This window comes from Oncorhynchus clarkii, chromosome 1 (genome assembly GCF_045791955.1).
Source record: "Oncorhynchus clarkii lewisi isolate Uvic-CL-2024 chromosome 1, UVic_Ocla_1.0, whole genome shotgun sequence".
In the NCBI taxonomy this organism is placed as follows: Eukaryota; Metazoa; Chordata; class Actinopteri; order Salmoniformes; family Salmonidae; genus Oncorhynchus; species Oncorhynchus clarkii.
Window position 1 is genome coordinate 42,843,292 of NC_092147.1, and position 16,236 is coordinate 42,859,527.

General features: G+C 42.6%; 1 protein-coding gene across 1 annotated transcript in view; it reads left to right on the top strand.

The window, feature by feature from the left end:
- The first annotated feature begins 341 nt into the window (after window positions 1-341).
- The window catches only part of LOC139407372 (chromatin remodeling regulator CECR2-like), a 66,349-nt gene continuing 50,454 nt past the window's right edge, over window positions 342-16,236 (top strand). Inside the window, exon 1 of the mRNA XM_071151100.1 lies at window positions 342-598. Coding sequence (XP_071007201.1) covers window positions 479-598 — 120 coding nt within the window. The 5' untranslated portion in view covers window positions 342-478. The remainder of the gene's footprint in view (window positions 599-16,236) is intronic.

Sequence of the window (16,236 nt, forward strand, 5' to 3'; positions counted from 1 at the left end):
TCTGAAATCAGTAGCATACCCTTTAAATAGGGACTGGTCTATCAAGTCGAGGTGGTGGTGGATGTCTGCTGAAGATAGCATAAACAAAACAAATGAACCAGATAATCAAATGTTAGTACCAATATATATTAATTTAAGTAGAATTGCAAGTAAACAAATATGTTGATGGGTATTATAAATGCTTGGTGGATTTTTGTATATTTTAATACGCTGCGTAAGTAACAGAACACCCCTCCTTGCGCCGAGGTGGTAGCACCACCCCATCTGTTCAGCTCTTGTGAAATTCTGATTGAAACAGATTGTAACTTGCTAGCTAGCACTCTCCGGACCGGGTTGTAATGGCAACTGACTGGATGGAACATCAACAGCAACTTTTGTAATTTATTTGAAGGAAGTTTCAATTAAGGAGGTTTTACACAAACCTTGAGGAAATTATTTCTAATGTGAGAAACAAAGTTATACAATTTTCGGTCCGAAAATGTCCCAGGGATGTACAATTTCTGTGGAAGAGATCCAGTCTTGGTGGGAAGTCCCCGCCATAGCCCACTTCTGTTCGCTGTTCAGGACTGCATTCAACCTACCAGACTTTGAAATTGAGGTAAAGAAGTTATGGAAAATACATTTAGAATTTTGGCAGACATTTTTTTTTTCTATTTTTGACTGCAATTACAATTAATTTTTGCCTCGTAGAATGCGTTTGTAGGGTAGTTGAAAAGTACCAACAGTTAACGTTATAGCTCATCTTACTATTCAGAACTTCTCTGTTTACCTACTGTAGCTAGCCAAGTTAGCTAACGTTACTGACTAGCTAGTTAGCTAGCAAGTGCCTACAGTAGCTAGCTAAGTCAGAATGTTTGAAAACTCGTTATTAAGTCCCAGTTGAAATAAACGTGGACGTTGTATTTCATGGTATGTAAATGCTGTTACTTTGTATAGCAAGCCATGTAACGTTAGCGACACCAATGGTTGTATTTTGATAACAACATTAAATAGCTAACGCGTAGTTCTTGCCAGCCGAAACAAAACCATGTGGTGGGATCCATTTGTTTTCATTTGGTGAAATCGAACGTTTCGCTCGTGTTTATGGCCATCCATAGTAAATCGCACGTCTATGTCCAAACGTTAACCAAGTTATAGATTAAAACAAATGTATATTATATCACCGTGAAATAGCTCAAAGTTATAGCTATTTGTAACGTGTAATTTATTAAGACGAGAGCCATAACTATTATCTTTAGCGAATACTCTCAACGCAATAAATCACATGCCCGTGAATACAGGGTACTGTTACTTGCAGGTTGTATCTTACTCGCTTTTGATCCACTGTTGCCATGTTTTTATCAAATAGTCAAGTTCATGACGAGAGTTTCGAGTTTATTGTCTAGCAAGCCATCTGGCTTGGGTAGCATTTGACATTCTGCCATTGTTTTTATTATCTCATGTTTTAACGTTAGAATGATGAAGCCGTCGTTCAAAATTCTTGTTTTCTATGAAGCAAACAGAAATGCATGTCGAGCGTCGGTGTTCATTAGTCGGTCATTTCGCGCGTTACTTTACTATGTGGGAATAATTTAACGTATTACACTTCTGTTACCTAATTAAACTTTATCGGTTTCTAGCAATTCCAACAGTGGTTTCGTTTGTCGTTTGCTGCTCCATAATGATCACTGCTTGGCTGATTTAGTATGCAATAATGGGGATTGTTTGATCCATCGAAAAATGATGGGACTTGAAGTAAATTTGTAAGGTCAACAGCCCCCATTACCCATCCACCCCCACCCCTCTCGGGAGTGAAAATCACACGCATGCATCGCTTTGTTATTGGATGAGGGATAGGGAGGGAAGCATCACCTCTAGTTTGTAGGAAAGTTGATATTATCTGTTAAAACTGTTAACGGGATATATATGAATGCATGTGAATATAAAACACAATATTGCAGCAATCGGCGAGTGATATTATGATACAAACGCCCCGATTCTGTAGAACTCCGTTTTGCACAATTGGGTCTTGCGCGTCTTGCAGCCACTGCGAGCGATAGACTATCTATCTTTAACCGCATCACTAGGCACAGATCATTTGTGCTGCCTTGCCTGCATCCAATGTAGCTGATTTCGAGGAACATCTTATTTGATGGATCGTGTAAGTCATTGACGCATATCAATAACTACATCTATGATGGTGAGGTTTTGATAGCAGATTTGTCTTGCGCAAATCCGCACCATAAACCGAGCCACCGATTTGTGACACTTTTTAATTTATAAATTTGATGTCTTAGTCAGGCACACTCTTTGTTGTCCAAGGTCACACGTCTATTGTGCTCTGGACAATAACGTTAAGAGTATAACCTATATTTCTGAATTAATGTCAAAGCCCTTCATTTAATTGATATAGCCAATTCAATCTACTTGCCACTTAAAGTGGTGAGAATCTGTTTACCTCCATTTAAGAAATACTGGGATTATGTAAAGGGGAGTGTGCATATTCTAATCTGTTTTTGTCACTTTTAATTGCTGGAAGACATTGTAGAGAGTACAGATTGTATTGTGCTGTCTTTGAAACAGTAATTTAGTTGATAACACTATCTGGTGCATTTGCTTAACATGTGGAAGGAAACAGTTATTCTCAGAATGTGCTTAACTTTGTTATGCATATTAATAAATGTGCCTTCTCACACCGCTGCGGTGTGCAATAATTCCCTGGTAACGCACAGTCTTTTGTGTGTTAATGCTCCCTTAACCACTTTGCTGTCAGTATAGACCCAGTCGGTATTAGAATGCAGCCCTTGCCTGTGGGGAAAACATCCTGGGGTTACCCCATTGGTTTACAGCAAAAACTACATTTAAATCTAAAGATTACTTTTCAACATTCCCTGCTCACGAGCATTCTCAGTACTTAGAAAAACTTAATATTGTAGGGCTTCTCTTATGCCCCTTTTCACAAAGGTGCTAGCAGTCATGTGAGTGATTGCTAGCTAGCCAAGACCAACAAAACAAACAAACTGACTATACAGATACAAATAGTGAGTGGAGTTTAGTATAGTCTGTTTTATAATAAGTTAAATGTCTCACCTGTGATGTTTTCCCACACACATAGCTACATGTAGCCTACTTGGACAACGGGTCCCCACATTTCCCTCTCTTCCATGTCGAGTAGCCTGAAGACAGGGCTCTTCTCACAGGCTTTATGTCCCTGCGTGGGAGCATCGCAAACCATAGGTCGGGGTATTTGACCTGCTTACATGTACATTGAACAACACTGCAGCTTTTCAGCATGTTTTGTTAATTCTGTATAACTAAAAGCTCTTTTACAATGGGAAATTGTGGTTTAGGGGAATTCCTTATGTGAATATCTCTTGTTTAGCTGTCTATAAATAATCAAACTTTCTGTGATATTGTAATGCAACGACAGATTTAGGGTGTGTTTGTAAATTTGCTCTGGCTATCTACTCCGATTTCAGAGTAGTGACAATGTGCTGAATAACTTATGAGTTAACGAATGCTCGACACCTGTTGAATATGGCCGGTGTTAGTAAAAGTCAGTAAAAAAATTGGTGCCTGCAGCACAGTTACATGCTGACCAATCCGCTTGTGTTGCAAAATAAATGTACACATCCATGTTATTCAATCATTGCACCCACACTACTTGCGTGCACCAACAAGTGTCAGCGTTGCCAGGCACAAAAATAAAAGTCTGTTCTATTCGTGAAGCTGAATGCGATGCAAGTCCTGCCTCACCCATCTCCTCGTTGGTTTATAGAAGTAGATACCCATGTGCCATCTCATTATTAGTTATCCCCAAGTGGGTGATTGAAAGATTAACTGAGGTCGGCCAGTTGTGGTAAAACACCTTATTATGAAAGTTTGATGCCAATCGTCGTAGAAGGGGCCTGGAAGGAGGAGAGATTACTAGAAAAGATTCGGGTGACTGTTTTGTGTGGCTTAATTGTTGGAGTAGAGGACCTTGTGCATTTCAGGTAAAATAACAACTCAACGTTTGTATCCCAGGACAAATTAGCCAGCAACAGCAAGCTAGCTAAATAGGACAAATTAGCTAGCTAAATTGCCATAAAAAAAAAAATTTCTCCCCAATTTCGTGGTATCCAATTGGTAGTAGTTAGTCTTGTCTCGTCGCTGCAACTCCCGTACGGACTCGGGAGAGGCAAAGGTCGAGAGCCATGCGTCCTCTGAAACACAAACCAACCAAGCACTGTTTCTTAACACAATGCGCATCCAACCCGGAAGCCAGCCGCACCAATGTGCCGTGCCGGCTGCGACAGAACCCTGGGCTCGAACCCAGAATCTCTGGTGGCGCTGCGATGCAGTGCCTTAGACCACTGCGCCACCCGGGAGGCATTTAATGCTTTTTCGACCTGTCCCAAAATGAACATAATTGGTTCGGCGTTTGTTTTGATATATCAACCTGCGTGTTGTGATTGTGTTTGGTGTGGGGAGACGAAATCAATTTGCGCACAATGGCGTGGTGTTGGTCAACAATGCTCTGGATAACAACTCAACCAGCTCTACTAGGGTCAGTAAAATGGTCAGTGAGGTGTTCTGTCATTTGTGTGTGGAAGTAACTAGCTAGCTAGCCTACGTTAGCCCGTTAGAACGGCAGTCAAGCACTCATGCCGAGGTCAGAACGCTCGGAAACAACCCTACTCCTCAGCCAGAGCGTCCAGTATGCGCTCTGAAAGGGAAGCGCTCTGAATTTATGTAAGGACAATCTGACAACACTCTGAATTTACGGCACTCTGGCACTCCATAGTGAATATACAAACGTGCCCTGAGACTCCCTGACGTATCAAAACATTTGTTCTGAAGTGTCTGTCCTATATCTAATGACAAAGTGAAACCTGTTTTTGCTTTGTCATTCTGGGCTATTGTGCGTGTGTGTGTGTGTGTGTTACTTTGAAATGTTTTATTTAACCCATTTTTGGAAATGGCTGTAATGTAACAAAATGTGCAAAAATTCAAGGGGTCTGAATACTTTCCAAATACAATGTATATAGCTATAGCCAACGTGATATCACTCTCAACCAATCTGATATATTCATTGCATAACATGACGTGTTTTAGCGGCTCTAACATCAGTCATTTGGACATTATAATTGCAACTTAATTGAACCTTTTTTGTTTAAGCATTTATTAATAAAAGCAAGGTTTGTCTGAAAGCCTTACACAGGTAGGCTATTTATACACTGGCCCAAATGGAACTGGGCTTAAAGATTGCCGGTTCTCCTCACTGTTTGAGACAAACTATGCCCAATCAGTGAATTGTGGTCCTAGGTGATCTAATGTGCTACATTAGCTTGTCTATAATGGAACAGAGCTTAGTGAATGGCTCTGTTCCTCATTTGGTTTGTTCTGTTTTTAGCCCTAATGTCTGCTCTTAAATGGCAGTGCTGATAAAAGCAGGTGGCTTGCTCCATCCAGTAAATAGCACACAAATCCAGGTTTAAGAGGATCTAGTGTCTTTGATGTCTCCTTGTCTATGGGGTGATCGTATGACCAAACCGGAGTAAATGATCAACTGAGATGAGACTAAACCTGTGTCTCACTTGACTGAACGGAGAGCCCAAGCACTTAGGGAGATCACTTCAAGCTCTTCAAGCATGTATATATATGTAGCCTAAATCAACTATTGCCCAGACTAAATCTAATTACCATATTTTAATTGAAGGCATTTTAGCCTTTAGGCCTACATCTGGGATGTGAGTTGTAGTTTATAATGCTCAATATATCTGCGAAGCCTTGAGGATATGTGGCCATACAGCTAGGATGTTCAAACTATGTTCGACCTGTTTGGATGGACTCCACGGTTCAGAGTAGGTTTGAGAGAGCCCCCTCACTGGTCGTGTGGAGAGAGGGGTTCCTTTGAGGGATTTCTCCTGGGGCTCTGTGTTAAGGCAGGGGGGACACTCTATTTTTCCTGACGCTGCATACCATGAGATACCGTGGTGGCAAGCAGGCCTACAGTAACATGGTAGTCTTGACGAGTCCAGTCCACAATAGTCTCTGTCTTGAAGAGTAGTCCAACCAAAATGTTCCTTGTCTTAAATGTTTCCGGTTGAAACACCTATTTTTGGGTTTGATTAATTACGGCCAGTAACTAAAATGCTTTTTCTTACCAAATCCTAGAACGTGAATAACATTCTTTACATAGAAGATGCAACCAGGCTGTTTCTTTGAACTCCACCACCACAGATCTTAGAAGATACTCATTTCCTGTGTTCGTACTGTCTGAGTCTTAGTGCTGCACAGAGCTAAGTGCCACCATCTGTGAGCATTGAGGTTGGGTTAGTTAAAGGAAAGATTAATCTATTTTGAATATTATCGTTTTTGTGCATCTCTGAGCGATATTGATCCTCGGGATTGTTTCATGTCTTCGTGTATCTGAGCTATTGCCGTTGAAGCAAGTATAAATACAGCCTGTATGATGAGTTTTGCGTCTTTCCGTTTTAAAGAGTTGATGTGGAGGGAGGCAGGAAGTGGCTGTCATTCCCCTGACAGAATGGTCCGTCCTTCCTTTGGTATCGAGTGCTGGGTGATTTGAGTCAAACCTTGGTCATCATTTCTTAAGTCTGCCTGTCCAGCATTTTGGACACAGCAACGCATGTCTCAGGGAGGCTGGTCTTCCACATTCTCTAACACTGGATGCACAGGTTGGTCAACATTGTGGCCACTGAGCACTTCAACCAACTGTCCCAGACACATTCATTGGCTCTTGTTACTCTTCTGGTTGTGTCCTCTTCTGTCAGAATTGGCAGTTGGGAGGAAAGCAGCGGTAAACGCAAGTCTCTAAAATGCTTCGTATTGTAATTTGTGCTTGGCATCACTCATTTTGAGCATCAGTTGCAGTTCTGTATTCGGATGAGAATTCACAAATGGGCATTCAATCGGCAGACAGTGCTCTGACTGTGTAGCTACTTTTCTTCAATACTTTTTTTCTCAGTGTAGCCTACTTTTAATAGGTAAAATGCAAAATTTACTTCAAGCAAAACATTGGGAAATGTAGCTGGCTACATTCTGTCTATGATAAACAATATGATGGTCATGCTCATTTACTTGTGTGGCTGCTAGCCAAATAGCATTGTATTTCAGTTGTCATTTGATGAGAATTAAGCTATTTTCTGCCAAAATACATAAGTGCAACACATTATCTGTGGAGGAAAACTATTTGCACGTCGATCTCTTGATGGTCTGTTTTAAAAATGCATATTTTTGAACTAGCCCTTATGAGTAATGGGCTTCTTGTGTGGAGGGAGTATATAAAGAACAGTTTTAGGCCTATTTTGTTACCTGTCATCTCTGCAGAGGAAATTATCAACATGCTAGAGAGGCAAACATGTAAGGATTGACTTAAAGAATGTATGTAATGCCTTTTCCCACAAGGTAGGGAGGGGCCTTAGCTCTACATGGGTCAAATAGCTTGTCTCTTGGTCATAAAGCTCAGGATGGGGGGAATGGCTTAGTGGGAAGAATGCACTGTGGATTTTTACCAGGAGCCCTTTTAGGAATGTTACAGAGCAGAACTTTTGTACCTTGTGAAATCGCTACCAACTGGACATTAACAAATCCAGTGGGAAGGTGGTGTTGTCGAGCGGCTCTTCTTTTCTGGGCTGCGGTTCCGGTGGGTGATGATGGAGATTTTTCTTGGCAGGGTCACAAAACGGCCCCTTGCACTTTGTTCCCCTGTTACACTTCACTGTCGCTCCCAGTCTCCCCTGGCCAAAGGGAGAGGGACTCTGCAGGAAGAGGCCTTGGCCAACCTGGCCGTCCCCCTGCTCCTTTGTCTCCGTGGAGGCACGCTTGATTTCCTGGCAGTGTGGCTGTGAAATGAGCCCTGAAATCTCAGACTCCGAGCCTCCCCTGGATCCTCCAGGATGTGCCTTCCAGTACTGCCAGCCAGAGCCTATCCTTCTACTGGAGAAAGTTACATATCGGGATATTATGTTTGACAATATATCGTTCTGAAAATATCACACTATTTTTGTGCTAGTTTGCTGTCCCTGGACCAAAACTGCATTATTTTTCATTCCTAGCTTGTTCTCAAACTTTTTAATTAGGGAGCCAATTTTGTTTTTAGCGCTTTTGTTTTTATAACTGATCAAAACTTGTTCACATGGCTCTCTTGTCCCTCGACAGCAGACACAAACTCAACAAAAAAAGAAACGTCCTCTCACTGTCAACTGCGTTTATTTTCAGCAAACTTAACATGTGTAAATATTTGTGTGAACATAAGATTCAACAACTGAGACATAAACTGAACAAGTTCCACAGACGTGTGACTAACAGAAATGGAATAATGTGTCCCTGAACAAAGGGGGGGGTCAAAATCAAAAGTAACAGTCAATATCTGGTGTGGCCACCAGCTGCATTAAGTACTGCAGTGCATTTTCTCCTCAAGGACTGCATCAGATTTGCCAGTTCTTGCTGTGGGATGTTACTCCACTCTTCCACCAAGGCACCTGCAAGTTCCTGGACATTTCTGGGGGGAATGGCCCAAGCCCTCACCCTCCGATCCAACAGGTCCCAGACGTGCTCAATGGGCTTGAGATCCGGGCTCTTCGCTGGCCATGGCAGAACACTGACATTGCTGTCTTCCAGGAAATCACACACAGAACAAGCAGTATGGCTGGTGGCATTGTCATGCTGGAGGGTCATGTCAGGATGAGCCTGCAGGAAGGGTACTACATGAGGGAGGAAGATGTCTTCCATGTAAGGCATAGCGTTGAGATTGCCTGCAATGATCACAAGCTCAGTCCGATGATGCTGTGACACACCGCCCCAGACCATGATGGACCCTCCAACTCCAAATCAATCCCGCTCCAGAGTACAGGCCTCGGTGTAACACTCATTCCTTCTACGATAAAAGCGAATCCGAACATCACCCCTGGTGAGACAAAACCGCAACTCGTCAGTGAAGAGCATTTTTCCCCCAGTCCTATCTGGTCCAGCGACGGTGGGTTTGTGCCCATCGGCGACCTTGTTGCCGGTGATGTCTGGTGAGGACCTACCTTACAACAGGACTACAAGCCCTCAGTCCAACCTCTGTCCGCAATAGGCTGAGAGTCTGAGCACTGATGGAGGGATTTTACGTTCCTGGTGTACGTTCCTGGTGTAACTTGAGTAGTTGTTGCCATCCTGTACCTGTCCCGCAGGTGTGATGTTTGGATGTATCAATCCTGTGCAGGTGTTACACGTGGTCTGCCACTGCGAGGATGATCAGCTGTCCGCCCTGTCTCCCTGTAGCGCCGTCTTAGGCGTCTCACAGTACAAACATTGCAATTTATTGCCCTGGCCACATCTGCAGTCCTCATGCCTCCTTGCAGCATGCCTAAGGCAGATGAGCAGGGACCCTGGGCATCTTTCTTTTTGTGTTTTTCCAGAGTCAGTAGAAAGGCCTCTTTGGTGGCTTAAGTCTTCATAACTGTGACCTTAATTGCCTACCATCTTTAAGCTGTTAGTGTCTTAACGACCGTTCCACAGGTGCATGTTCATTTAATTGTTTATGGTTCATTGAACAAGCATGGGAAACGGTGTTGAAACCCTTTACAATGAAGATCTGAAGTTATTTGGATTCTTATGAATTATCTCTGAAAGACAGGGTTTCTTTTTTTCTTTTTTTTGCTGAGTTTGTATGGTGTGCAATATGTTTAACATCAAGTCGCAATGATCACAGTATCGAATTGAGATGCAATTGTGAGAATCGCAATACATATCGTCACCTAAGTATCATGATAATATCGTATTGTGAGTTTCCTGGCAATTCCTAGCCCTATTGGAGATGTATTTGTCACTGTGCTGGTATTTGGTTCAGCGTGTCTGATTCCATACATCTTCATCAGCTGTCTGACGTTATCTGGAGAGCAGCAGGGAAATTGGCCTCTTTCTGGGGCTGTTTATTAAACTTGAGACAGGCAGAGGGATGAGAGCGAGGTACTAATTTGCTTAGAGGGTGAATCGATTAAGAGCCAGGCTGAAGGCGGACGAGACTGAAATCTGTCTCCTTCAACTGCTGCTATCTGCACAGACAATACACTGAAATAGGTCCTGGTCTGTAAAAGATCAGGGGCCTTCTGTTCTTTCCGTTCCTTATGGAGCCAACCTACTGTGGAGAAGAGCCACAGGACCTGACTAGGCAGTTCTCAACAAACTGAAATTAACAAGGAATGTAGTTTTCTAGGTCCTTTCTTTTACCATTTTGCATGTTTATTGTTCTGAAGCCATTGAACGCATTTCACAACCACTGCACTCTAATTCCTACTTTTAAACAAACTCCCGCCGCCATTAGGGCTGGGAATTCCCAGGGACCTAACGATACGGTATTATCACGATACTTAGATTCCGTTACAATATGTATTGCGACTCAAGATTCCAAATTAATTGCGATTTGATACTGCAATTGGAACATCAAAACATTTCTCACTATATTTTGGGTTATCCACCAACTGCACACAGTGGGTAAATAAGCGCTTTAGTGATATCACTCACTATTTGATATTAAACTCTGCTTATTTAGGTCTTTGATCTTTGTGAAATACATCAATCAGAGAACCTAAAGTTCTCAAACAGCCACATCATAAGTATTTTGTAAAGAGAAAGAGAACCCACCCTACTAGTGAGGCCTCAGAGTGCAGACTAGAGGTCGACCGATTATGATTTTTCAACGCCGATATCGATTATTGGAGGACCAAAAAAGCCGATACCGATTAATCGGCCGATTTTAAAATAATAAATATATATTTAAAAATAATAATAAATAAAAAAGGTATTTGTAATAATAATTACAACAGTACTGAATTAACACTTATTTTAACTTTTATATAATACATCAATAAAATCAATTTAGCCTCAAGTAGATAATGAAACATGTTCAATTTGGTTTAAATAATGCAAAAACAAAGTGTTGGAGAAGAACGTAAAAGTGCAATATGTGCTAACGTTTCAGTTCCTTGCTCAGAACATGAGAACATATGAACAGAACGCTGGTGGTTCCTTTTAACATGAGTCTTCAATATTCCCAGGTAAGAAGTTTTAGGTTGTAGTTATTATAGGACTATTTCTCTCTATACCATTTGTATTTCATATACCTTTGTTCTTATAGGCACTTTAGTATTGCCAGTGTAACAGTATAGCTTCCGTCCCTCTCTTCGCTCCTCCCTGGGCTCGAACCAGCAACACAACGACAACAGCCACCACATCGAAGCAGCGTTACCCATGCAGAGCAAGGGGAACAACCACCCCAAGGCTCAGAGCGAGTGAAGTTTGAAACGCTATTAGCGTGCGCTAACTAGCCAGCCATTTCACTTCGGTCACACCAGCCTCATCTCGGGAGTTGATAGGTTCGAAGTCATAAAAAGCGCAATGCTTGACGCACAACGAAGAGCTGCTAGCAAAACGCACGAAAGTGCTGTTTGAATGTTTACGCGCCTGCTTCTGCCTACCACCGCTCAGTCAGATACTCATGCTTGTATGCTCAGTCAGATTATATGCAACACAGGACACGCTAGATAATATCTAGTAATATCATCAACCATGTGTAGTTAACTAGTGATTGATTGTTTTTTACAAGATAAGTTTAATGCTAGGTAACAATTTACCTTGGCTTACTGCATTCGCGTAACTCCTTGTGGAGTGCAACGAGAGAGAGGCAGGTCGTTATTGCGTTGGACTAGTTAAGGTTGCAAGATTGGATCCCCCGAGCTGACAAGGTGAAAATCTGTCGTTCTGCCCCTGTCATTGAAAATAAGAATGTGTTCTTAACTGACTTGCCTAGTTAAATAAAGGTGTAAAAAAATAAAATCGGCGCCCAAAAATAACGATTTCCGATTGTTATGAAAACTTGAAATCGGCCCTAATTAATCGGCCATTCCGATTAATCGGTCGACCTCTAGTGCAGACAGTCCAGTGTATTTTACCAAGACACACATGGTTATTCATGTTCTGAATAATTCAGTGGGTCTTTCTAATATTTTATTAACAGTGTAACCTAATACATCCGATAATCAGCACCAAGCTCTGACAGAGCGGTGCAGCTTTCTTGCTACCACTTTGGAGGATTTTACATATTGTGGTGGTCGTCTGCAAGGTTGTTTCAGCAGGTTGCAACGGAAAAGTGAGCCTGTCAGGTAGCCATCGTTCTCGCACAGCATCCAGCCTAGCTGATGCAACATGAAGCATGAAAATGCTAATATGCAGTGCATTCGGAAAGTATTCAGCCCCCTTCGCTTTTTCCACAATTTGTTACGTTACAGCCCTGTTCTAAAATGGATGAAGTCATTGTTTTCCCTCACACACAATACCACATAATGACAAAGCAAAAACAGATTTTTTTGCAAATGTTTAAAAATAAACACCTTTATGTAAATAAGTATTTAGACTCTTTGCTATGAGACTCCAAAAAAAAAATATATATCCTCAGCAATCTACACACAATACCCCATAATGACAAAGCGAAAACAGGTTTATAGACATTTGCTTTTTTATTCATAATAAAAAACGGATACCTTGTTACATAAGTATTCAGACCCTTTGCTATGAGACTTGAAATTGAGGTCCGGTGCATCCTGTTTCAATTGATCATCCTTGATGTTTATACAACTTGATTGGAGTCCATCTGTGGTAAATTCAATTGATTGGACATGATTTGGAAAGGACCACACCTATCTATATAAAGTCCCACAGTTGACAGTGCATGTCAGGGCATAAACCAAGCTATGAGGTGGAAGGAATTGTCCGTAGAGCTCCGAGACAGGATTGTGTCGAGGCACAGATCTGCAGAAGGTAACCACAAAATGTCTGCAGCATTGAAGGTCCCCAAGAACACAGTGGACTCCATCATTCTTAAATGGAAGAAGTTTGGAACCACCAAGATTCTTACTAGAGTTGGCCACCCGGCCAAACTGAGCAGTCGGGGGAGGAGGACCTAGGTCAGGGAGGTGACCAAGAACTTGATGGTCACTCTGACAGCGTTCCAGAGTTCCTCTGTGGAGATGAGATTAACTTTCAGACAGAAAACCATCTCTGTAGCACTCCACCAATCAGGCCTTTATGGTAGAGTGGCCAGACGGAAAACGTTTGACCTCTGTCATTGCCAACAAAGGGTATATAACAAAGTATTGAGAAACTTTTGTTATTGACCAAATACTTATTTTCCACCATAATTTGCAAATAAATTCATTAAATCCTACAATGTGATTTTCAGGATTTTTTTTCTCATTTTGTCTGTCCTAGTTGAAGTGTACCTATGATGAAAATTACAAGCCTCATCTTTTTAAGTGGGAGAACTTGCACAATTGGTGGCTGACTAATACTTTTTTGCCCCACTGTATAGTCTACCTCAAGTTTGGTTAAAATGGTCCGAACAACAATGCATTGGTAGGAATTGTAATTCAAGCAAAGCCAATATGCGGTGATAATGTATTGGGCCTATAGCCTACTGCACAAACCTCATTTGCCACAGTACTGGTTAATAGGTTAATTTTGCATAGGCTTGCTTTTGTTGTTTAAAAAAATAAAAATCTTGAGTGGTTGATCTTTGCTTGCATTTTGACTCTGATCTTGACTCATTGGTGTCCACTGATCTACACGGATTGGATTTAACAAGTGGCCATTAAGAGATCATAGCTTCCACCCGGATTCACCTGGTCAGTCTGTCATAATGTTTTATACAGTGTATGTGATTGGTGTTGGGGGTCTGTGGATGGCTTTTGACAAACTTTGGTCCAAATCGAATGTTAGGTACTATATTTGAGTATATATTTGAGTATATATTGAGTATGAATCCTATCCATTTAAGTGGCAATTATTTTTTTTATAGGTGGAATCATTACCTTAATTTCTCAAATTATATTTCAATAAAATGATGCATGTATCTTAATCGGATTCTAACAAACTATTTCAGAACAATCTGATGGTGGATGTCAATCCTTTTTATTGTACTTTTTGAGGTGGACTGACCCTACTAAGTTGAGTACATTTTTAAATATTGTTGAATTATGTTTTAATGTCTGGATTCCGTCCGCATTCTCCGCACCACAGGTTTTTATAGGGCCTATGTCTCTCCCCACCCAACTTGGACTGGGCTGTTCAGTGTGCCAGCGCTAAATAGCCTTTTATTCATCTAGCTACCAGAGCGGAGCGGCTCCAGCCCTGGCATCACCATGACTAAACCCCAGATGGTGGCTCTTTCTTTGCCTTCCCTCTAGAGGGTGGAGGTGCTGCTGTCTGGGTGCTGCTGCAGCCTGTCTTGACTTGGGGGGCATCTATTCTTCCTAGGCCTGCGCCTGATTGGAAAGGAAGATTTAGTCCTATTAGAGAGGGGAGCTGAGTGAGCAAGGCCTCTTGTCTAAAAGCAAATGGATTAGAGTGAAAGATCTATAGAGTTTGTGACATCCCCCAAGTTTAGACTGTGCCCTCTGGTATCCGCTGATTTGCAGTGTGTGGATTATAAATCGGAGATAACAGTCACTTAAAGCGTGCTGCTGGAGTCTGGGTTGAATTAAGGGCTTTGATGTGAGGGTGTGGGGGGGCCCTCGGTGGAGCTCCTGGGGTTTTTGGGAGGAAGTGAGCGTTGGTTGTGGGATCTGCGCTATCAATAAGGAATAGATCAGCTGGCCATGTTGCAGCCAGCGTAAAGCTGCATCTTGAAAAAGATGAGCGGTTGCAGCGGTCATAGCTTTACCTTTTTTAACCCTGGCCTGCTCAGCTCTTTTGTCAGCCACACAACAATAATGAGAATTTCATCATCCCAGTGTGTTTTATCGTACCGTCTCAGCTGAATCCATCCAGAGTTCTCTCGTAGCTCTGCGCTTCACACCACCCAGCCTCCCAACACATCCCACTCCGACTCATCCTCTGAATGTGCCACACCTGCAACCCTCACACGGCTATGTTGGGTAACTCAAAGCACAATCCTTTTCACACCCTGCTGTAATCCCTCAAGGATATGGATCCTTCATTAATACACAGGCACTCATACACACATTCTTAGTCCTTCAGAGTGCATGTCTCTCTAACAACCATGCCCAGGCATATTGTAAGAGCCAGCTCCCCTCCCCCAGCTGTGATTGACAAGTGAGAGGAGCAGTACATGCATGAGATGGTTTCACATCAGGAGATGGGGGGTGAGGGTCACGTACACTGGGGTTTGTTTCAACCAGCTCCATTGTTGCTGCTCCCCATGGCTCCCTCTCTCTGTCTCCAGTCTGGGGCAGCCTCTACCCTCGCTGCTCTGCTCTCTCAAGGGCTCCTCTTGTTGTTGACTTGTAGAGAAGATCGAACATAGTAGAAGGTACGTTACTTATATGCTTCTCCGAATCAGATTTCGTCTAGGGGGAATCCTTGAAAGCCAGCAACAACTAAGCCTAACTAATATGTATTTAGTGTGCCTGGCAGCCGTGTGTTTGCGTGCCACGCTCAATAGTGTGACGCAAGATCACACATTGAGCAGGTAAGAGCGGGGTGGGAAATCTTTCGGGCAAGAGTGCAGTGCTATTCCTCCCTCAAGATGACAGGGAGGAGGGTAGAGTGTGTGGGGGTGAGTGCATTAACCAGTGGGAATGTCCCCACCGCCTCAGACTGGGAGAGGGGGTTTGCTGTTTGTGTGTGGGAAAGAAGTGTGGGACTAGGGCTAAAGGAGGAGGGTGTAAGGTGGTATAGATGGGTACAGGCTTGAGTCTATAGTCAGAACGGCCTTAAAGTGTTCTAAATGATTCGCGCAAGCATGCGTTTCTCTGTGATTTGTTTTAAGTCAATGTTTCCTTGTCTTTAGTTGGCTACATGATCTTCCCTGTAAGTTATGCTGTACTTTAGTGTTTTTAGTTTCACCTGTTGCTCCTCCCTAGTTCCTGTCTCACTTCACTGTTCCGTTGTCTCACTTGTTGCTGTTTCCCCTGTTTAACTGCTGCTGTTCTCATGTTGCTGCACTTCTAGTCCTACCTCTGTTCTCCCATCTGCCTCGTGTTGTTTTCTCTGGCCCAATGCTCCCTCCCTCCTGCCTCCTCCAACCACATTGGTTAGAAACAGTTTTTTTTCCCCTCTGTAGGGCCGACAGGCTAAATGTTAATGGGCCCTGTGTGAGTGTGTGTTGGTATACAATGTGGGAAATTAGACCATAGGTGGTTGGCGTAAAGCAGGAAACTCCAGTTCTGGGGGGGGGGGGGGGGGTGTGTTTAACATGTTTACCCGTGTGGTTGTTTAGGAATGAGCCTTCTGGTGCTGCCTCATCTCCTG